The sequence below is a fragment of the Sylvia atricapilla genome, chromosome 13 (genome assembly GCF_009819655.1).
Source record: "Sylvia atricapilla isolate bSylAtr1 chromosome 13, bSylAtr1.pri, whole genome shotgun sequence".
NCBI classification, from domain to species: domain Eukaryota; kingdom Metazoa; phylum Chordata; class Aves; order Passeriformes; family Sylviidae; genus Sylvia; species Sylvia atricapilla.
The window spans coordinates 12,288,120-12,311,056 of NC_089152.1; the positions used below are offsets into that span (position 1 = coordinate 12,288,120).

At 41.0% G+C, this 22,937-nt stretch overlaps 1 protein-coding gene and 4 long non-coding RNA genes across 7 annotated transcripts in view; 1 reads left to right on the forward strand and 4 right to left on the reverse strand.

Moving 5' to 3' along the window:
* ATOSA (atos homolog A) overlaps positions 1-22,937 on the reverse strand; it is a 46,462-nt gene that overhangs the window by 17,000 nt on the left and 6,525 nt on the right. The window contains exon 1 of one of the 3 annotated variants that reach the window (XM_066328457.1): positions 17,438-17,597. The exons of 1 other annotated variant lie outside the window; for it this stretch is intronic. In XM_066328457.1, the coding sequence (XP_066184554.1) occupies positions 17,438-17,543 (106 nt within the window). In that variant the 5' untranslated portion in view covers positions 17,544-17,597. Of the gene's footprint in view, positions 1-11,205; positions 11,566-17,437; positions 17,598-22,937 lie in introns of those variants that run through there. One more of the 3 variants, XM_066328456.1, reaches the window with a different exon arrangement.
* Positions 69-5,236, reverse strand: LOC136367083 (uncharacterized). The gene is made up of 2 exons (XR_010744636.1): positions 3,127-5,236; positions 69-1,992 (listed from the first exon to the last, which is right to left on the reverse strand). It is a non-coding gene; the product is annotated as an uncharacterized lncRNA (long non-coding RNA).
* On the reverse strand, positions 6,014-10,070 carry LOC136367082 (uncharacterized). Its single transcript, XR_010744635.1, has 2 exons — positions 9,759-10,070; positions 6,014-6,990 (listed from the first exon to the last, which is right to left on the reverse strand). It is a non-coding gene; the product is annotated as an uncharacterized lncRNA (long non-coding RNA).
* Positions 11,523-11,892, forward strand: LOC136367081 (uncharacterized). Its single transcript, XR_010744634.1, has 2 exons — positions 11,523-11,660; positions 11,758-11,892. It is a non-coding gene; the product is annotated as an uncharacterized lncRNA (long non-coding RNA).
* LOC136367079 (uncharacterized) lies at positions 15,003-17,366 on the reverse strand. Its single transcript, XR_010744633.1, has 2 exons — positions 17,103-17,366; positions 15,003-15,740 (listed from the first exon to the last, which is right to left on the reverse strand). It is a non-coding gene; the product is annotated as an uncharacterized lncRNA (long non-coding RNA).

Below are 22,937 nucleotides of genomic sequence, written 5' to 3' on the forward strand. Positions count from 1 at the left end.
CACAATGTTCTTTAAGATTTTTATTGCAAGTCCCTCCTGCTGAGAGCAAGGCTTACTTCAGAGGTCCATTTTTAGTTACCATTAACACATAGGAAATGTTCCGAAGAAACGTACAGAGTATTCATTGTTTTGTACCACGGTCAGTCTAAACTTGTGCAAAGAATGAAAACTCAACAAGTCTCTGTAGACAAAGCAGCAGCTGGCAGTGCTCTCCATGAAGAGCCCTGGCACACTCAGTTCCTGCAGAGTTAAGATGCACCATTTTATGGTGTTTTATAGAGCACCCTTCTCCTCCTCCTCCCTCATCACGAGGATGTCACCCAGCATTCAAACAGATTTAAGTACTACCAGATCATTTCGTTCCCCTCTCTGCTTCAAAACACTTCAAGTTTCAAAATTATTTAATCACTGAAGAGGTTACAGAAAACTCTCTTTTTCATGAAAGCTAAAATACATTAACTTCAAAGTCTATTTTAAGAGCAGCAAAGAAAAGCAGGTGGAGGCAGGGCTGCCAGCAGTTCTTTACCTTTATTTTGATGCTTTAGGGGAACAAAAGCACGTGACATCTTTACAATTTTAGCTTAAAAGTCCTATGTCATCCACCAAAACTGCCACAGGGAGAGAGTTAATTTCTATTAATGTTTCACTTATCATGCATAAAGTACCTTTCAGAAGTCTGTTTTGTCTTGGTCCCCTAATAGTAGAGCATTTGGCAAACATTGCAAGAAAGACTTGAGAGATGCATACGAGAGTGGATGCATGAAACAAAAGCTCCGATTAAACGTGCAATTATCTGCATATGCAAATCATAAAGTGTGTAAAACTAGCTTTTGCATGTACATATTTGCCTAGCCCAGGCTTGTACACCACAGATCCCAGGGCTTACAGGGTATTTGAAGGGATCTACACAAGGTAAGTAAGAGAAGTCAGCCCACTGCTGAAGAAGAGCCAGAGGAGAGATGAATTACCCTGGAGGACCCCATATGGCATGTGAACAATACATTAATTACTCTGGCCTGAGTTAAAATGGTCATTTACCTGATGGATGGCAAAAAGTATCTAATAAAGGATGCATGAAAGATTAAAGGAATGGTAAATAACAGAGAAGACAAGACTCTTAGGTAGTGATATGAGTCACCTACAAAATTAGGCACCTGCAACTTCTTTTTTTTTTTTTTTTTTTTTCAGCTGAAAATCTGGTGAACAATAGGCAAGTCATCCTTGGGAATAGGAAAATGGGATTTGGGAAGACTCTGAAACAGATTTAGATATACAATAGAAAAAAAAATTTGCAGCATTATCTTGCTGCTAAGCTCATCATTGTATGTCCAAAGGCCATGGTAATTTCAAGGAAGTCACAGCAGGAAGGATCACTACTGGGGTATTTTGCCTACTCTGACATAGAAGTTCAAAAATCTAGAAAGTGTTCAACAGGAGTGAAATTAATTTAAACAAGAATTGTCTCAGGCTTAGCAGACTAAACAAAACTAATTCACCCCTACAAAAATCTGCAAGAAAAACTGTTTTTAGTTAAAATATGTAAAAACAATTGATTTTTAAGAAAAATTGTAGAGACTGTGTGATCAAGATCAGCATGTAAAATGTGATACCTGAAAATTTACACTAGAGAATTTTAAGTGCCAAGTAACAGTAAAACAGACATGCCCTTCAATTATCATTAGCAGCTTATCAGATGAAGCAGTAGATTTTCTATTATTTAGCTCTCTTTTAAAGAAGATAATCCATATGCTATCAAAATCTTCTGGAGTTGACACAAATGAATGGCCAAATCCTATGGCCAGTGTGTTCTGCTGAGCAGTTAGATTTAGGCAAAATAACTCACCCCTTTTTTGTATTAAAAAGCCTCTGATATCAAAGCTTATATTGCATACCTGAAGTGCTCAGTGCCTTCACAGACATATCACAGGTCACTACAAGACACAGTTTAAGGTGTTCAGATGAAAGGTCCAGTGAATAGCAAATAAGCCAGATCTAGCTAATAAAGCCAGGTACATATCCTGAAATAATCATCACTCAAGAATCAGATTACATACACAGTATTTCTTTATGGAAACACATAAAGCTCACTTCCAAGTTCAATTTACAAATACTGCTTCTGTTCCTGTATCAGACCTATTATTTCCAAAGCAACCAGTTACTTGCCTTAAGAATGGAAGAGAAGACCCAATTAGCTAAAGAGACATATTTATATAGTTATATTTGCTGAAGTTACAAAAAAACCACGTTGTTTCAAAATAAAAACGGCATCACTAAAAAGCCTGTGTTGGACTAGGAAATGCTGCAGAATTATAAAGACAGGGCCAGCACTTTAAAATTATGTCAGCAAAGTAACTAACCAGTTATATGATCTGGACTTTAAAAAAACATTAAAGCACAAACAGCAAGAGGTATTGAGAAAAAAATTTTTACTTACCAAGTTCATGTGGCATAATATATTTTTTTAGCTCCACTAGATCTATATATAATTCAGCAACTTCTAAGAGTTTTCATAATGAAAAAAATCCCTGTAACCATTGAGAAGCCTGGTAATTGTTCCTATACAACAGACACAGATGATGCAAGTTGATGCAATTGAGGACAAGGGTGGAATGACATTTATAGAAACAGCAAACTCAGTGTTTAGTTAAAAAAAGTCTTACTCTGTGTGTGCTGTAACTGTTTGGTTTTGTGTATGAATCAGCCCTGGAACACAACATATATTGTGCATAAAATAACCTCAATCCTATAACCCGACTATACAACTATGATTATCGTTCTGCTTCATTTCTAGCACTGCAACATGCCAAGTGTATGGCATAAAATATGTATCTCTGCACTGTCTGGGGTTTATTCTCTTAAAATAGCAAAAATCCAGTTAGTTGACACAAGTAAATAAGAATTAAAGTAATAAGGCACTACAGCCCTCTAACCAATACATTGAAATTAAAGTTTATTTATCAGGTGGGCACAAGAGATAGTAGCAGGTGTCAGACTACTCTAGGAGGAAGAAAGAGCAATTTAAATTTAGACTGAAGCTACTGTGCATAGAGCAAAGCATACAATACTGGAGAACTGAAACCTGAAGGCACATCACTTTGTTTTCCTTTGCCTCTTGCACATACCAACCTCAACAAAGACTGATTTTCTACACCTTCTGGAAAAACAGAAAAGCCCAGAAGTGTCAGTCTTCAAATCCTTGTCCTCCTACCTCCACTACACACAGGTGCATGAGCACTGGAATACAGAATAAGAACTTACAATCCCCCCCTAAAAAACTGAAATTGGCTCACATCCTGACACCAATTAAATTTAGTTATGTGGTAGTAGGGATTCACAAATCCACTTAACTGTAACCCAAGGACTCTCCGAAAACTTCAGTTAATTGAGTTATGCTCAGCTGACTCCTTTCCCAACTAGGTCATGCTTGTACAGACCAACTCCCTTCCCTTTCCTATCACAGCTTTTTCTGTAGTAATTACAGAAAATGTTTTCCTGAAATACATGTTTTAGAAGAGCATTTAATCTGTTTTTTAGGCTTAGGCCAGGAAACAAAGACATTTGGTATCACGTAACCCATTGTGTTCCAGGAGCCACCAAAAGATGCATCTGGGAGCTGCTACCCTGTCCTGCCTGGGCACAGCAAGGCAATGAACAACCCCAGCAGAGCCTCTCCTGCCCTGTGCTACCCTCCCATCATGACCAGGCTGTGATACAACCACAGCCTCTCTTAGTCCATGTTTATTTTATTATCCTAGAACCTCTCATACTGCACTGCTCACCATAACTGTCTACCAAGCTCGTCCTCCTCTCAGAAAAAGCTCATTTTTGCAAAGACACTTTCTTCAAAGAAAGACAATTTAGTTCAGCTGGAAGTATCCTTTAATCCTGACCTTTACTGATTGAGGACTACTTCCTTTGAGAGTCCATGAAACAACTAATAATTGCCTATGAATACTGGGCTCTGTAACAGCCCAGACCTTTCCAGGAAAATCTTTAGGCACCCATAATGGGTTTTGAAGGCCACTGATTAAAAATAATCACATTCCTATTTTACTTAGAAAGTTGAAACCCAGAAAGTTGAAACCCAGTAAGCAAAATACTTTACAAAGTATGGAATGCATGGTGTAGGCTGTTAGGATTCCCAGCTGATGCAAGCCCTGCTCCTGCCCTACCCAGGCTGGCCAGTGGGCACCGTGGGATGGTTGCCCACATCTGCTCTCTCCTCCTTTTTTCAAAGACTAAAAGCATTGCTTGAGTATTTGGATTTAATTTTTGTGCTTCCAGTACAGGAGGTCCCTAAGGAGACACTGCAGTCCGAGGGTCCCATGGCAGGAGAGTCAGGTACACAGGAGAAAAAGGGTCTGCACTGTCAGCACTCAGAACCCACCACCTCCCAGTAAGCGCAGGGCTCTGCATTGAAAAAGTTACAGCAAAAGCTCTTCCTGCAAATCAATCAACTCTGAATAAGTTTTATTATCTTGCCGTTCTAAGAAACAGGTTAAAGGTACTTCCACATTTTAAGAGTAAGGCAGGGATTCAAGAAAGTACTGTAAAGGAAATGAAACACAATGTAAACGTTTGACTAACAGCTTCTCTTCTGGAATTAGAAACACCTACGGATGCTTTGGTTAACTAATTCCACGTTGTGCTTCACTTCAAAAGAAAGTTGCCCTTGAATCCCCCAAATTCAAGATTCTCTAAATGAGCAGTCATGTTGTGTTCTGCATATTACAAACCCATAATTATATCTGAAGTCACAAACTTCAAAAGCTTTGCAATATTAAGAATTTAGGTATAATTTAAGCTATCAAGAGTTAAAGTCATGAGATGGCCTACCTTTTTCAAGAAACAAGCTATTAGTTACTTAAACTCAAGCAAATGCAGTGAACTGGTTACTCAGTTTAGGAATAATCCTATACAGATTGACCCACATTGACAACTGTCTAACATTCTTATGGCTCAAGATCTTTGAGCTCAGGGACAGTCATTGTGAAAATATGAGGAGAGGCAGCACCATAATTCATCTTATTGTTACTGTCTGCTTACTTTTTCCAGGATACCAAACTGAACCACCTGGGTATCAAAGCAGTTCAGCTGTAGGCAGAAAATGGCAGTATAGGCATTTATATTAGCACTGATGCATACCTGCTATTCAAATAAAATAACAGTATAAGCAATAAAAAAAAAACCCTGGTCCTACTTAGTTTCACATGAAACAGGAAGAAATTTATCTGCTTCTGTGCTGTTATGCCAGTTTATAACCAGAAAAACAAACCAAACCACACTTTTTTGTAAGTAAGGGGGGAATTTTTAAAACTCCAGACAGAGCAACGTGGAGCTGATAAAGTTATTCCAGAGTTGCTAAGCAATAAAAATCCATCAGTGGCATGAGCTCCACTGCAGAGTGCACTGCTGCATTAATTCCCTGGGTACATGTGCATCACTGCTCATCTCCTGCACGTTCCTGCTGGATGCCTCTCACAGCACCCAGAGCTAATCTCGAGGCAGCTTTACTGTAAATAGAGAGACTGGTTTTAAAACTGGGCTGGGAGGAAATAAATACAATTCACATTTTGCTAAAACTTATTCAGGTTCAAACAGCTTAATAAGTACCGACATAAAATCCATTTAAAGCTTAAGTTTCCTGCAGTCATCTCAGAAACCACTGTTCCCTGGGAGTGTAAAACACAGACTGTTAAACTGATCTGGGTGTTCCCATCTTGCTTCCTGCGATTTGGCTGACATCCTATTTTGCCATCACCATGCTGCTTACTGAGTCACTTCTCTCAGTCCAACTGTAGCTGCTATTTTTATCTAAGCAACAACAGTTTAATGTGCTTCTTTTGATTTTTTGGCATTACACCAGATTCTAGGTCCAATATTTGCATTTTGATCAGGGAAACTGGTTTTGTTTCCCCTTAAGTGGACAAAGAATAGGAATAGGAACAAATGGTATAAGCTGAATTGTTTCTTGCTCTACAGTGAAATCACAAATTGCAAAGTAGGTCAATCATTATGATTTCAACATCTGTATTTAGTAGAAAGAAAGCAATACCTGAAAATATGAACTTAGAGGCTTATTTCAAATGTCAATTCACCAAAAGTTGCAAGAGAACATGTATATTGTAAAATTCAACTGTCCCGCTCTATCCTGACATGGGTATTAAGTGCTGAAATATCAGTGTAAAGCTGTAAGATTATCAGTGCTGGAATAGTTAGCAGTTTAAAAATAAGCCAGGTGTGGGAAGAGAACATTTTCTTTTTGCTGACCCCTAAACTAAAGGTGCTACTTTGTACCAACATGCTACCACTGGACAGGTCCTGAAAGCAAAGAGGACTTGGCTCAGTCAATGCCTTTAAGAGCACATCAATTTCTGTTTTCCTTTATATTACAATTCCCTACATTGTGATTTCATTAAATGTGACTACACAAAAACCCTGAAGTTATACTATACTGAAACAAAAATGCCTATAAGGAGCAGACCAAGTAATTTCCATTAATTCATTTTTACATTTTTCCCTTGTTTAGCTGATGCTCTGCCTAAGCTAGATTGTGTTAGAACAAACTGCAAGACAATGCATCTATCTGAACAAAACAAAAATTTAAATCCCAACAAAGCAAAAGGATTTCTATCAGGTATATCTGCTCATTTCTAAAAGAAAATAATTAGGAGAAAACAGCTCTTTAAGAATTAGCGTGTGGTGGTGAGTATAGAATAGACACTTGGCTGCAACTGGAAGGGAATAGAAGGTTTCTATCTGGCTTTCACTCACCACCAATACAATGATTTACTACCCTGGTAAATATGCTGATAGAAACCTTGCAGAATTATACTGAAAACAAATTGCTGTTTTAAATTCCACCCTAGTCCCAGGGGGCAGCAAGGGCAATGTGGAGGTCAGGCCTAGGCTAACTTCACAGGCACTGGCACCACAATGCAAACCCATCCAAATGCTCAGATTGGGGAGCTGAAGGAGCCGTGTGTCACCCTAGAAAGAAAGCAGAGCACACTTAAGCTTACAGAGTACGTGAGAATTTCTTCCTGAGGTATTTTCTTGGCAAATAACTGAGCATTTTTTACACTAAAACACAGATTTTTCCAATACAAGATTTCTATGTATAATTTTTTTCCATGCTTCCCTCACTGACATTGATAACTTTCATCAGGGCTTTTCCAGCCAGGTGAACTTTGGAGATGAGAATGATGACCATGTTAATTATGGTTGCTCATTAACTCAAGGAGTTCTTGGACTCAGCAGAGGCTACATGGCTGAAGACACACAGACTGAAGGCTTTCATCAGCTTACCCTATTTCATGTTGGCTGTAAATACAATTCTGCAGTGACTCCACAGCTGCTGCTTTCTTTTCAAATGAAACCCAGTGTGTGTTAACAATGAAAAAGCACACCTCTTTAGCTAATCCTCACCTCTTCCTGAAGGCATATCATCCTTGTGACAGTTGTAATTGACTATTGGGAAGTCTAACTCTCAAGCCAAGACAGCCCTTCCATTAAACAGGTTGATGGCAGTTCTGCATTAAATTCCAGCTGTGACAGCATTTTTATAGTACACAAATAAAAGTGTGTGCCAGAATTTTATTTCAGGCTCTAAACACAATACAGTGCAGGACGACATACATAAGTTCCAATTTTAATTTGTTTAACAATCCAGCCTGACAAAGATTCAACTACTTGCAGACTTCTGAACTGTTTATACAGAGATTGGTTTAGAGATGGAAAGCAGTAATTTGCAATAATAAATCACTTTCAGATGTTACTGGAAAACACAGACCTTTTAAAAAATCCTGCAGTAGGTATTTCAGTGCCCATGAGAGCTGCCAGAGAGCATAGCCCTCCATTTAAAAGACTAGAGGTTTGCACCTTCTGCTGACCAGATTTTTGCTAGTGTCACTCGGTTTATTCCTCTGTAATGTATCTTCACAACAGACACAAGAATCTTTAGGCTCAGCATTTACAGGGATAAAGTGTTATCCTTGCCAAAAAATACTGGTTTCTAAAATTTCCCCTTTAACACTAAAAAAATTTCTGTTTGGGGAATTTTACACTTTATCTCATCACCTTAAATACTTACTGTACTTAAGAGAAACTTTGGCAATATACTTTCAAGTGTTCTTGTGCTTCTTTTTCTGTTAATACAGATAAAATAACACTTCTTTTCTGAGGAGAAATATAAAGTAGCTTTCAGCTTTCAAAAGGATTTTGAGCAAATGATTTGGAGGAGTCATTTGGTGCCTGACAAAGCTGCAGTGAGAATAAAAAAATCTCACTGGGAAAGGTTATCTCTACTCTGTGTGTACACAGGTTCCATTCTGGTTTACAGCCACCAGGCACAAGTGATGTTCTTCTTCTCTAAAACCTTTGCAAGGAAAAGAACTGTTACATCATGTGCCCTTTGCTTCAGACCATAGTTGGACTTGCTGGAAAATAAACCAGGGAGATTTTGAAAAGTGCTGTGTGAGAGCACTGACTCACTTTTGGGTGGAATGAGCAGGCATGCCACAGCTGCTGGAGTCAGGGAAAGCCCCTGGTGAAAGTACCATGTTGACTTATGGAATCACTCTATGGAAAACTTTCACTGAGCATTCAGCCTTCAACACAATACTGTTGTCTAGGCAAGTGAGGTTTTATAAGCACCAAAACACTCAGCCTTCCACACACTCAGAAAACTTTCAACAACCAATACTCAAACACTGATATTCACACAGCAGTCAGGTGCCAACAGGCCTGACTGATGATTTGTGAAAACCATGTTACTGACAAAGCTCTTGAACACTGAAAATCTCCCCCAAAAGATACCTATCAGTCAGTATCTATTTTTAACAGCTATTGCAATTTTTCAGTCTTACTGTGGTTACAAAAACAAACCAGAGAAGACTGTGGGACAGGGGTGGGCAGAAGTCTATATGTTTTTTAAAAAAAACCCACCTAGTCCAATTTTTGGTGAGTCTACTTCATTAAAAGACCACTAAAAAAAATAAAACCAGGGGAACAACTAAGACCTCTCCCATGCATGGTCAGTATGTCATTTCTTCAGGGCCAAGAATTTTGATCATCAACATGTAGCACATTTTTAAAAGTCTTGGTTTTGTTACTTACATTACAAATTTGGTAAGAGGGTAAAATAGGTGTTCTCAGCAACTCACCAGTGCAGCAATAAACCCTGCACTGATGCAAAAAGCAACCCCTCTCCCTCAAGGAGAGACAACACACAATTTCAAATATCCTTGTCTTAGAGCAACTTGTCAAAAGCAGAAAGTTATGAAAGAATGCCAGCACTGTCACCTAGGTCAGCCAATGGCCCTGATCGAGATAAATAAAAGTTAATTTGCATTATTTTTATATTCTAGAGAATATGACAGTCTGTGCAGTTTTCCACCGGGCTGAAAAGACCTCATGGGTCAGGAATTAAAAATCTGCAACTGCTTGGGCAGTAATGAACTTGTAGCTCAATCCAAATCATCAAAATAGTCATTTTACATGTCTAGACATATTTCATCTGTGCAAATACTGAATAGCTTGATGTATGCAGTTTTTCCTTCCTCTTGCTTTCACCCAAATTGAAGAACTGACAGGATCTAGCTGAGTGACATTTATCTTGTTACTGATCAGACTGACTTTAGGATTTAAACAAAAAACCAATCAGACTAATGAAACTCTAAAGCACCAGACCTTGGAAAGTACATTTTTAAAAATAGGACCCACTTGAACAGTGAAATTTCAAACACTTGTTTGCTTACAATATTTAAGTGTCTGCTTTCCCTCTCCCCTTCATTCAACCATCCTTGCAGGCTTGCACTGCAGCTTTGAAGGCTACCAGGAACACCCAGCCAGCGGGCACCTCACAGAGCAAAACAAGCTTATGACAATCCGAGACGCAAGACACTCGTACGGGGTGCCAAAATTAACACCACTGGAGCAAGAATAACAGCGGCGTGTTCATCGTCTATCTGCTCAAAACAATCCTCCCTCGCAGGGAAAAGGCTGGTCCAGGGCTGGCGGAGCTGCTGCTGGCACAGAGCAAAGGCAGGACAGCGGGCACAAGGCTCTGACCTGGCATCACCCACCGGCTGGCCTGGGCTCCGGGTTCACTGGCTGCACGTGTGTTTTGTAACACCCTGTACTGCCTGTTCCTGGAACGCTCTTTCCTCAGAACCCAGGGCACAGGGCTCAGCCCTCCAGGGCCACTTCCAACCCAATCTCACCAGCAGCAGCAGCATCCTGCTCCTCGAGATAAACTATCGCTTCATAGGAGAGGGAAGGATCCAAGCGCTGCTCGCGTGCTCTGGAATCAGGTGACCCGTGACTCAAGGGACACGGCAATAAATTATTAGGAAAAACAAAACACTGCACTAAAAATAGTGAACACGAGCAGCGCATGAAGAATAACAGTTTTTACCCAGTCAAAGCTCAAGGCCCCCCTCAGTCTCTTTTGTATCTGGGCAAAACAAATTGACATAAGCAAAGACAGAGAAACAAATAAAACGTTACTTTAGCTCCTCCTTGATAATTTGCAACTATATATATAATTAAAAGTAAACAGCAGGGGAAAAAAAAACCAAAAAACCCTGAGTTTTGGACCAGCAGAAAAAGTATTAATGCCAAAATAAATATCCAATGCAACTTCAATCAGAAAATATCAAAATTACTTTCTTTTAGGCAAAATTGCTCCAAGATGAATTCAGTTCTGATATGCCAAAAAGCTTCACTTCAGCTACTAACACAGTTCAGGCAACTTTAGGGATTTGCCCACTTGTCAGGTTTAATAGATCTAATAAACTATTGTGAATGCTCAAGTTAAGCATCAGGTTAAAAAAAAAAAAAAAAAAAGCCCTTCACAAACATTCCAGAAACCAAGTGCCTGATACCCATAACTTATTTTGTCAACCCTCCCATTAGCAAAAACATTATAAGGAGATTTTCTACTAGAAATCAATAAAGAAAATAAATTTTGTTATTACCAAGGGACAACAATGCATAATTTTGTTGGAGGAAGAGGATTTTTTTTCTAAGAGATAACAAAACAGCAAGCACAGAGGAGTAGTAAAAAAGACTAAGTTTCCATTTAGAAATATCTGATTACATTGGCTACTACTGTAAACAGCTGGATTTTTGCAATCACTTATCTTCAAGAACTAATAAAAAACACATCTGAGAGATTTTTAGCACAGAACATTTTATTCTTACCATCTGAATTAGTGGCTGATCTTAAAAGGATCAGAATCTGGCATGGGAATCCAGACAACAAGCAACCTGCCCTCTTTTTCCCCAGAAAAACTTGCAAACTGGGTTCACTACACCCTCCTTGCTGGGCTGAATCCCTAGGAAACAGCATTTAGAGAATTGTTTATAGCATGAGCTGGTTTTCCCCTTGAGTATGGAAAAATGCTTGTCTGAAATCCAAAGATTTTCCTCAGAGATAAACTCCTCCCAGTCCGAGCTGGCAGCACGCCCTGGCAGTGGGGACCTCAGGGCTGGGCACAGCCCACGTGGATGCCACCCGCCAGCGAGCAGATGGCAGGGCCTTATCTCCTGCCCAGGGAAGAGGCAGCACTGCCCGCAGGATTCCGCATGGAACTGGTGTGAAAAAGGCACACACAAGGTCATGCCTCACCACCATCCAGCCTCCTGAGGTACCTCTGGTCGGTGCCGTACTTTCCTGTTCCTTTTTGTCTCTTAAAACATCATCTTTCATAACAAGAAAGATGACATGGGGTTTTTTTTTCTTCTGCTTTCTAGATCCTCCAGTGGCTTACCACTGTTCTTGGTGTCACCCACTCACTACTGCAGTACACTGGCCTCTGATTACTTTAATCACCAGTCCTTACTCCCCGTGTTGTCCTACACTCTTGATTAAAATGACTCTGATTTGCAGCTTCTCCATTACTGTGATAAAGGCTTGTTAGCCTGTGGGAGCACAGTTTATCTGTCTCTATCAGTATTATCCCTTTGTCTCCTCACAGCCCTCTGTTGGAAGCCATTGATTTAGTGCTTGATACTTGCATAACGTCTGAGGTGAGGACAGTCTTTTGTTCCATGCTTGTATAATACCCAGCAAAACAGGATACCCAAGTGTGACTCTTAATCTGTATCACAGATAAATAATAATCTTCAGGCAATAACTCCATGAACTTGCTTCCCTTCTGTTTAAGTTATCTTATGACTGAGTTACACACCTGGAGGATGAAGAAGTCCTTGATCCTTTTAACACAAACAGTCAGAAAGCACAGCCTGAGAATACAGAGGCTTGGTACACAACTACATGAAGTACTTCCTTCACTCTGTAAAGTGAAGCCACTGCTGTAGTCAAGACCCACAAGCACAGATTCACCTCACAAACATAACAAAAGCTGAGGAAACTACATGTTCTTAACAGCACTGACAAAACAGACTTACAACAGGTTGTTCATGTTGTATGGGAAGTGACCTGCACTCAGTTATATACACAGCACTGGTTTGTGACTTCCCAAATTAAATCCCACCCTCCAGTACTTTCAGTGCCATGAAGTTTAGTCTGTAACAACAGTCCTTCAGATGCCCTACCCCAAAAAGAGATACTGACACTTCGAGTTTGAATTTAACTACAGTAGGTACAGGACCTGCAGAGTACAGGACCTGCAGAGTAACCTTGCTATAAAAATAAGAGAGCACTTGGGGTGCTTCCAGCATCCTGCTCACACCGCCCAGGGCCAGCACCTCAGCTGCACGTGTGAGTCAGATGAGAAGTCACATCCACCCACCCACTACAGGCTCCTCCTCACCTGCACCATGCCCAGGTCAAATGCAGACAGCTTCCTACCTCCTGCTCCCTTTCCCCCTTGCCATGCTGTTCCAGTTGCATGAGGCAATTTTCATGTTAAGTTAAATGGAAAGGATTCAGAGAGATCTTCTCAGATTATAAACTTTTGCATTTAAACTAATGTTTTAACTGCCAGGCATTTTAAACTATACAGTACTTCAGACATCTTTTAGAAAGATGTTATAGGAACTAGAATACGCGAGGCCTCTAGGAATTCATATCCACTTTCTCCCAATTTACTTTTTCTCCTTCTCCAGCTGGTTTGCTTTGCCTTTTAAAATTTATTTTAAAGTCATAAAACCAACAAGTTACCTTCAGTTTCATAAACTTTGCTAAAACTGGAGAGTAAAACATGTTAGTTGCCATGGAAGTAGTGAGGAGTCTCTGGGTCAGGATGCAGAGAACTTCTCTTGTTCTGCTCATCATTTGCATCAGAAGTTCAGCCATCTGTTATTAACTATTTAACAACAGTCTTGCTTGTTAGCACTGGTGCCTGCTATTTAAGTCCCCCCACCTTCAGCCCTTTTGAAAAATCTCCTAATTAATGTGGAAATTCATCTGGGGGCTCAGTTATCTTTCAGGTAGGATGACCACCATTACTTCAACCTAGCCAATACTCTCCTTTCTCACCAAGGCAAATGCAAACACTTATGCAGACCCCAACCTCCAGAAGCAGCAGCTTTATTGTTAGCCATAAATTTGAAAAGAATTTCATCAGACAGTAGATGATGTGGCTAAACTCCAAGACAGGCTATATATCCCTCCCATTTAAGTACACTCTACTACACATTATCTTCCCCAAGTTCCATAGCACCCCTCAATCTTCTTTATCCCACCTTCTTGATACTGCAAAAGAAAAGTTCTGTAATTTTATTTCAGAGAAAGAATATCATCCAATTCAACCATATGTTGCTAACAAGTAAATACTGCCTTTTATCCTCTGAGAGAATTAGAAAATATGTTTGTCTACTTCCTGCATCTATGAAGAAAACAAAAACTCAGTTACCCATTTCTAAGCTTAGAATTTTGGAGTTAAAAGCATTTTACCTTATCTTGACTCCACTATCTTCATTTAAATCTGCATGACCTAAAGAAAAATACTAACTCTTGCTGAATCTCATCCTAGAAAAGCAGGCCAGTCTTGTTGCTCCTCACTCATCACACTCTCAGAAGAAAGTGGGAGGCTGTAGAGTGACAAAAGGGAACAATGCATCTGTTTCTTGTACTGTTCCTAAAACTACTTCACCAAATAACAAAAAAAGAATCAGTACTAGGAGCAAGGAAGAGAACTTCAGCAGGAAGTCCTTGCTTCAGTCATTTAACACTCTAACATATGCTAAGAGCACTCTGTTCACAGGTACAGCCAGCAAAACTCAGATCCTCCAAAATTATAAAGTGGAAGAAAATTTTGAAAAATACTTATGTGGAATATGGAAAGAGAGTTGCAGAGCATCAGAAGACTAATTCACATGTCCCAGTAACAAGACAGAAATTTCCAGGCTGGTCTGTCTTTCATGATGACAAGCAGCCCAGCAGCCTGTTATATGCACTAGCAATGTGCAGCAGAACATGGCTCAGAGACAGCACAGGCTGAGATGCCTTCTCAGACTAAAAAGATGAGAGATTTGATAGATATAACCACTGATATAACCATTAACCATATAACCATATATTAACCATATAACCATTTGATAGATGCATAGGATAGATCTGATAAAATGCTAGGGTGTAGAGACCCAAAACAAGAACCCAGTGTCATTATTTCTGGTTCCAATGAGAATGATGTGACTGAACAGTCTAGAAGTGCCTGAAAAGGTTTTCCTTTTAGCATGTTCAGGAAAATTCTCCATTACAAATATTTGACTTCACACGTGAAGGCTTGGAGAAACACATCCAGGGCAGCTTTCTGACTATCAGACCATATCAACTCGAGAGGCCTGGTTCAACTCCAACAAGTATGTGAACACTGATGGCATAACTAAGCTCAAGATAAATACAGTCATGAGGAAGAACTGTTTCGGTACATTTTCTGCCTACATGCAAGGCACCTACTAATGCCACTGAACTGCATTTTTTCCCCTAAAATAACTGAAAAACAAGAAAATGAGAAACAAACCTAAGAGTGTAAATGCACTGATAATAATAAAGCTTTTAAAGAGCATTCACAGGGAGAAGAGAGAAACACTCAAGAATTCAATAATTTTATTTTAATGGACAAGACATTAAACATTATAGTATGCAGGTTAAGTAGGAGCTGATATTCCTATAACTTTATTACAACATCATGTCAGTTAGAAATCATACCTACAAGCTGAAAACTTCTGCAGCACTGCTGTTAGAACAGAACTAGGTATCAAAGTCATTTAAAAAGTACACAGAAAAAAAAAAAGCACAGGACTTGTTAGGAAGTGTCCTCAGGTGAGGAATGTAGATTAAGAATTCCATTGTTTTATCTGAAATACAGAAAAAGACAAAACAAAAAGCCCAGAGCAAACTATTTTCATAACATCTGACCTCTTCTACTGCAGTTTCTTTTTGCATTCATCTTCTCTTTGTGCTACTTGATCTCCCAAAACTTTGATGTTACAAACCATTCATTGTCATCTAAGTGGTGGGTAATTTATCTTGTGGAACTTTGTCAGAACATGTTTGACCACCCAAAATCTTCCTCCTAGCTAGAAAGGCTACCTCCAGCTTCAGTAGGTTTCAGTATTTGCAGTCCAAATTATTGAGAGGGTGGGGTGGAGGGAGAGGCATAAGGCTAGCCGACCAAAGGCAGAGACTGTACTTCTTCCTGAGAAATGCAAGGAGCTCTGAGAGATGAAATTGATGGTGGTGGAGCAGCATGAAGCTCCTCAGGTCATTTTTCCAATGCTATTAACCTTCACCTACAACGCCTGCCCTTAAGTGGTTAAATAGTAACCTGCAAAAGTAAAAAAGTTACTGAAGAGACAATACATGCTTCCCATCTACAAAAAATTCTGGGAGAGTGGCCAGGCCCATAAAATTGTTTTTAAATTTTATTTGGGAGGATAAATTAGGACATTACAACTCTCAAGCTGTATAAAAGACTGTACTTTAAAATGGACACCAGAGCCTACTATGGAATTTTGAATGCATAAAATTAAAGAACGTTTTTGATAGCTTTAGAATTGAACTGTGTCACACAGCACAATTCAGATATTTACAAGTTTCCACACTGTAAGTCATGTTATTAAGCTGTAATTGTCTTCTGGTACTCCAAATAATAAAACATTACATAGGGTCAAAACTAAAAGGCTTAACAAAATTTCTGCCAAGAATCTAGTTTGCCTCCCTCTTCCCTAATATATGGTAATTTTCCACATAGCAAAATGGCAGACTCACATATTTAAAAATTAATCTATGCAATTATGAAATTTCACTTTGTCCTCTCAAAAATTCCTTACTACTTTACAAAGCAATGCTTCAGTGATTCAAAGCCAATATTCCCACACGGAACACAAGAGTACACTAGTGGAATCATTCCTCCTCCTGTGCCAGGAGGTGGGCATCCAATGTCAGCAAGCTCACTTAAATTAGAGCTCTTGTACTTTTCAGAGGAATATCAACAAGCCCTAGACACAGGATGAACAAACAAATAAATAAGCAAATAAATATGCGAGTACTTGGTCAGAGCAACATTCACATTTTTAGATAACAAGTTTGCATAAAAAGCAATGGATAGTCCTGATTTCTGCACTGAGTTCAGTACAATATTAATTAGCTTTTTATACCATATAGTTGAGCAACCAGTAAGATGCTAATTAAAGACACATATTTTTATTGCCCCCAAAACTGACATATTTGCATCAGCTTCATTCACCCCAAGACAAACAAGTAGTGGCAAAGGGCTGATAATGTTTCATGCATTGTTTCTAGCAGAAATCAAAATACTGTAATAGTTTTCTCCTGCTGGAGGAAAAAAAAAAAAAGAGGAGAGAGAAACTTGACCTACATAACAAGGCACAGAAGAAACTCAGTGAAGCTTCAGGGTGTTTTTGGGAGGGGGAAGAGATTGCTTTTTTTCTCATAACAATGAAGAGTCAAGCAGTTACATATGGCTACACTAACTACAACTGTTAGCACATCTGACACTTAACAGTCTCACTTTTAAGGCTTAGAAGTCCTCCCCTCCTGTTCCAGGACATTTAATACTCTTGCCCTAATGAATTAACCGAGTTAATTTTTAGGCTGTCCATTACTTTCCTTTAAGGGAACGTTAAAAAAGGGAAAAAGGAAGAAGAAAAAACAACCCTCAACTCACAGAAATGAAGCCTTTCATAGGCTCAGCACACGGAAGGAAAGGAAGAATGTCTGGTTTGGGTTTCTAAAGGAACTGTTTACACACTCAGCCGGAGAGGCAAACTTCGGTACACTTCAGTATAGGTGGGTTTCAAAGCGCCTTTCACAAACACCACCGAGCACTGCCCATTACTCCGAGTTACACACTGGGACTTGTCCCACGCCCGGGAAGCCTGTCCGGGCCAGTGCCACCACGGGCCTTGCAGCCTCCCCCCGCCGCCTGCCCGGCCCCTCCCGGCGCCCCCGTGCCGTGCCGTGCCGTGCCGTGCCGAGCCCGGGGCTCGCTGCCGTACACACCTTCTCCGCGCTGCCCGGCGCTCCCGCAGCGAGCCCCGCAGCGCCGGCGCGGGCGGCCCGGTGCCCACGGCATCCTCCACAAAGGAGGCAGAGTAGGGGCGCGCATAGCAACAGGCCCGGGCGCCGATTGGCCCCGCCGGGCCAGCCAGCGCCGGCCCCCTCGGCACGGCACGGCCCCCGCGCCCGGCCCAGGTGAGCGGGGCGGGCCCGCGGCACCGCAAACCGGCGGCACGGCCGCCGAACCGGAGCCGGCCTTACCGGCACCGCCGGCACGCGTGGCCGGGAGCGCCCCGTCCCGATCGCCGTGCCGGGGCCCTCTCGGAAGGGAGGCGAGGGACGGAGGCGCTCCCCCGCTCCGGGGCACGCTGGCACCGCGCTCCCCGCACCGGCCAAAGGCTCCAGACAGCTGCCGCGTGTCTGTGCGCTGGCACCGCGCATGGAATGTTCCCGCACGGCACCGCTCAAGAGTCGGCCCGAGCTGCGCTCTGTGAGGTGATGAATATTTACATCTGGAGTGGAAAAAGCCGCCAGCCCGTCCCCCTGCCAGCCAGCACCAGCTAACTTCCCACTGCTCTTTTTCCACTGCTCAGCGCACTCGGGAGTGGCTCGGCTGCCTCATTCCTCTGACCCTCCTGGAGCACAGAGCGGGAGGAGGATCCTGCACCAGCTCACCCTGCTCACTGTAGTTCTTGCTGCAGGATTTGTAACGGGCACTTCTGAGCACTAATTTATGGGGTTGCTTCGAGAGAGTAGTCTCAAAACAGCGTGTACTATTCTAGATGTAGTCTAAACAACGTACCGGCTACGTTAAACAATTTCATCCAGTTCTGACGTATTTACAAGTATTAAAATCAGATGACAGTCACCATATTAACATAATCAGTGCAAAAAACCTATCTCACGCTCAGCCTAACCACATCACAAAGCAAGACTAAGACCCTTGTTCTGTAATTAGATACCATGAAACTATGAAAAGTCTGGATCAAACTAGGCTACACAACCACATTTTAAGTCTAGTACACTCACTAACCCGTTCAAGAGCATGGAAAACACACCACTTCACAAAATTACTTTTCCCACTCACATTTTATATACCAGTATGATTTAGCTGTGGCTGCAAGAAAACACAGTCTATACGAGATTTTTAAGTAGACATTCTATCTGAGGAAGGCCAGATAGCTTTTAGTAGCTGGCCCATTTAAAGATCCCACATACAGATAGTGCCTTACAGAGAGTTAGATGCAAAACATACCATTTCATTAGTCACTGACATTCAAGCTTCCTGTATATTTCACCTGTTTGCTTTCCAAGTATTTTTCCTTCATGGAACATTTACTTCTAGAAAAACACAGTCGTTTACACAGTTGTCTGAAACAGCAATTCCAGGTTTTCTCAATCAAGCAACTAACTACCTAGCGTTTGAGAAAAGTACTTAGACGATTTTTTATGAAACAGTTGTTCAGTATCTACAGGAAGAACGGGAGGGGTAAGAGGAATATTTATCACATTAGTAAACATGGTATGTTTAGAAGTTTTGCTAACAAGAGGCAGGAGCAGCAACACCCAAGTCAATTCCCACCGCGGCCGGCAGAGACAGCATTCAGGAGCCACCAGCGGTTTTTACAGGCCAGCTAACAATGTTTTAGTGATGAGCAGCTGTCTCTAGATGATGGGCATTCCTATCCACCATAATGCCCCTGAACACTCTTCCCACACTTGAGCTACTGCAGTGCAACTGCAAAGATCCTTTTCGCACCAGATATTCTTCAAATACAGTAAAAGTAGGACAGCTTGTTGACACTTCAGCTTTTAAGCTTACGGTCCTAAACCAGCTGTAGGTATGCAGAGCTGAGCTCTGTGCCTGTTTGTGGACAAACACTCCAGAAGTGAATGCACCCAGACTAATAACATGCTAAATTTATAAATTGCAATATTAGAAATTCTACCAAAACAAAACCTACCTCGAAGCACATTACTACTTTATTTGATCTCTTATGCTCCCACAAATTCCAGAGGCACAAGACACTTTACATGAGAATATGACAGCGCACCTTTATCCTAGGCTGCATACTTCATCATCATAAAGTACCTGCATTTCAAATACTATTATCATCCTCACAGTTCTAACACTATCATGATAACCAGGCTGTATTTTAACCCACCTTCTGCCACAAATAGAATAACACTTTTGAAAATAAAAAAGGTGAGGTCATCATAACAATGGATTTTATCCAAACACTTTGGGAGTAAGCAGTCCTACACATTCTGTAAAGCAGGAAATCAGAGCCAAGTATGGTTCATCTCAGTATCAAGTGAATTACACATCAATTCAGAGGCACTTGCCAATAGACATAATTGGCATCATCCTTACATTATAACAAACACCCAACTTCAACCTTTGAAGGGCTATGCCAAAGCACAGGATTTCTAGTAATAAGCCAGTTCAGAAAAACACTCTAGTCCAGATTCCAGTCCTGCCTTGTGCAGGAAAAGCAAGGTGTGCATGTGACCCCTAAGGAGCAAAGCCTAAGTGACTCCACAACGCCTTATGTTTACACAGCCTAGTCATGGAGACAAGCTAAAAATAAAAATACACTTCTAACACACCCCTTTCTTGAAACAAACATTTTGGATTGAGTTACTAATTTGCAGAACACAAAACCACCAAGTGCTCTCATGCAGACAGCCTTATTCCCCTTCTCCCAGTACAGATGCTCAATTCCTCAGAACAAAGCTGAGGTCAGTTCTCGATACTTGCAATGCATGTTAAAGAGGTGGTTAGATACACCACTCACACTCTGTGTTATAGTTTTCCTTTTACTCATGTTCAAACTCAAATTTCTTGAGTGAGAAAGGCTACATACCAGTCTACAGTACACCTAGAGGAGTTAAAGCATCAGATGCTAACTGTCCCACTATGATTTTTAAATCAAGTAAACAAAAATTAAAACCAAATAAAATAAAAATCAGTGTGTGACATAAAGCTGCTCAAATTTCATACCAGAAACTTACACAAGAATCAATTTCACCAGCTTACAAAGTGTCCTAAAACATTTATAGAAGGCCGGAGGCATCTTCTTCTTTATAAAAGGCATTTTCCCAACAGGAGGGTGGGATGAAAGAGCATACAGTGCACATCAAGCACCATAACTTTTATCTCTTGTGTATCCAAAATACTTTCTCATAGGAAGTTGTTAATTCAGCGAGGCTCTCATAGGAAACATCCAGAGGCAGCACAATAACAGCCAGTCATGACTGGCCTGAGTTTAGTGAACTTAACTGCTTGGTGCAAGAAGAGCCAGGGGTGCATGCTAGCAGTTTGACATTGAACTTTGCCTTCACACATTTCCAGTATTATCAACCATTGATCCTGTTTTACCTGCATGAACTAGCTGTTTGGTTTTACTCCTCCACTTTTTATCAGCAGACTCCTCAGAGGGGTCCTCCACACTCGGCTTGCGTTATAGAATGTTGTAGGCACTCACACTGTGAGTATTGCTGCTAGTACAGCTATGGCATCAACCACCACCCAGGCCTATCTCCTCCAATTCTAGCTCTCCAGATACTTTGTTTCTCATGGTTTCCCCATGGCAAACAAAATTCCTCTGGCCAGTCAAATAGGGTGTGCTTCAAGGGAAGAAGCGGTTTCCTCCTCAAATTAGAGCAAAGCAAAGTCGTACTTTTCACTAAAAGGCAAGTGAAGTGGGAAAATCTGCATAGAAAATACACTTGAAGCTCAACTTCTAAAAACATTTACAGCAGAGAAAAAAAGGTTTACCTCTGAGCAGCATGAGTGTTGATATCAATCTCTTTGACCTAATGCCATTCCCAGTCCATTTGTCCCTGTCTAGTTCCTATTGATAGGAAACTCCTCCTCTTTTATTCCACATCACTGTAATATTTACTGAAGTTCATCTTTTTGACGCAACTATTCTCTTCTCCCCCTACCCTCAAATTCACCTACTTAATCAAAATATAAAAAATAAAGAGCAAGTAAATAGAAATCTTGAAGTTTCAGAAGTTTTAATAATTCAGATCTAACGTGCAAGGCAAATGCACCAGTACTTGTGAGTTTACAGAACACTGCACATTAAAAAAGCATCAGCCCAGCATATCAAAACTTTACTCTCTGTTAACACAGAAGTTATGGCAAGTAGCCATCACATTTACTCAGATACTGCTCTTACACACCCTCTCTGGCCCCCTGAGTCTGCAAACAAAGCCTTCCACCAAACTTGCTGACCTGCCTGGAAGTGTGAGTTTGAGCCGTGGTTTGTTTCACTTGTGTTGCTGGGCTGGTGCCCTGGCAGGGAATCAAGGAGAACAATACCTGGCAGGGGAGAAGGGCTTCCCATTGCTCTGGAAAAAACGCCTGCTGACCACAGCAGCTCTTCCTGCACCTCTCCTTCTCCTTCCCTTGTCCCTCAAAAGGAACCAGCTGCCACTCTACCTCCTCCCACTGTGGTGTGACTGTACTGAGGACAATACTTGACATCTTCAATTCTACTGAAGTTCTCTCTCTCTTCCTGCCCCCATTATACAAAACAAGATGATACTAGCACAGCATCCTGAGAAGAAAGCTTGATTTGTTGCAGGACAGAGAAGTGTCAAATAATGTCCTAGAAATCCTGAAGGCTCATCAGTAGGCAAAAGGAATCCCTGCATACACAGGAAGCACCATTAAGAGGTTAAACTAGCACAAGCAGTAACCTGCTCATAGACTCCCTAAAGTAGTTCACTACCCAAAATGGACTTACTTCCCAACCTGGTTCCCAGGGATGTTGATGGAAAAAAGATCACTAACTTGTGTAATGTAAAGCAGATGACATTGCTCATGTGTAACCAGAGAGTCCTTATTTCAGATATATTCTCCCTTTTTATGCCTCATAAGAAAATCCAACTTGTTTTTTTCTTTAGAAAAAGCCAACAGGTTTGGGAAATGCATTGATCATTGATAAGAGGGAAGCCTAACAGCCCCATGGTTACTGGGTACCACATACCTGGACAGAGAGATTGCATGCCTGCCCATGTAAAGAAAAGTCATCAAACCAAAATGAATGTGTATGAAGGGGAAGAGGCCCTCTTGCTGCTCTTGAAGAAACAAAGTTGCTCAGAAGATTTCTCAGTGCATCTATTTTGTTTGCCTTTATTCATTGTAAGGACTCCTACAATCAGCACAGACATGAAAGTATCATTAGCATTTCATGTATACAGAGTGCTTCCCTCCCCATGTGTTCAGCTGCCTCATGCACAGCTTCCTCTCCAAATTATCCCCAAGAGCATCCTCATGCTACCCTATTACATCTTTGCATTTTGAGTCAAAGTAATGTTGTAATACCATCCCAGACAGCAACTTGAACCAGCTTTGGCCCCAAAGTTAGCATGAAAAATCACTCGCCAAAGAACTAGTCAGGCCCATGCAACATAGAAGGAAATTAGCTGGTTTTTACTTGGTCAGATTAACTCTGAACTGTTAAGAAAAGATGGAGAATTTTCATGA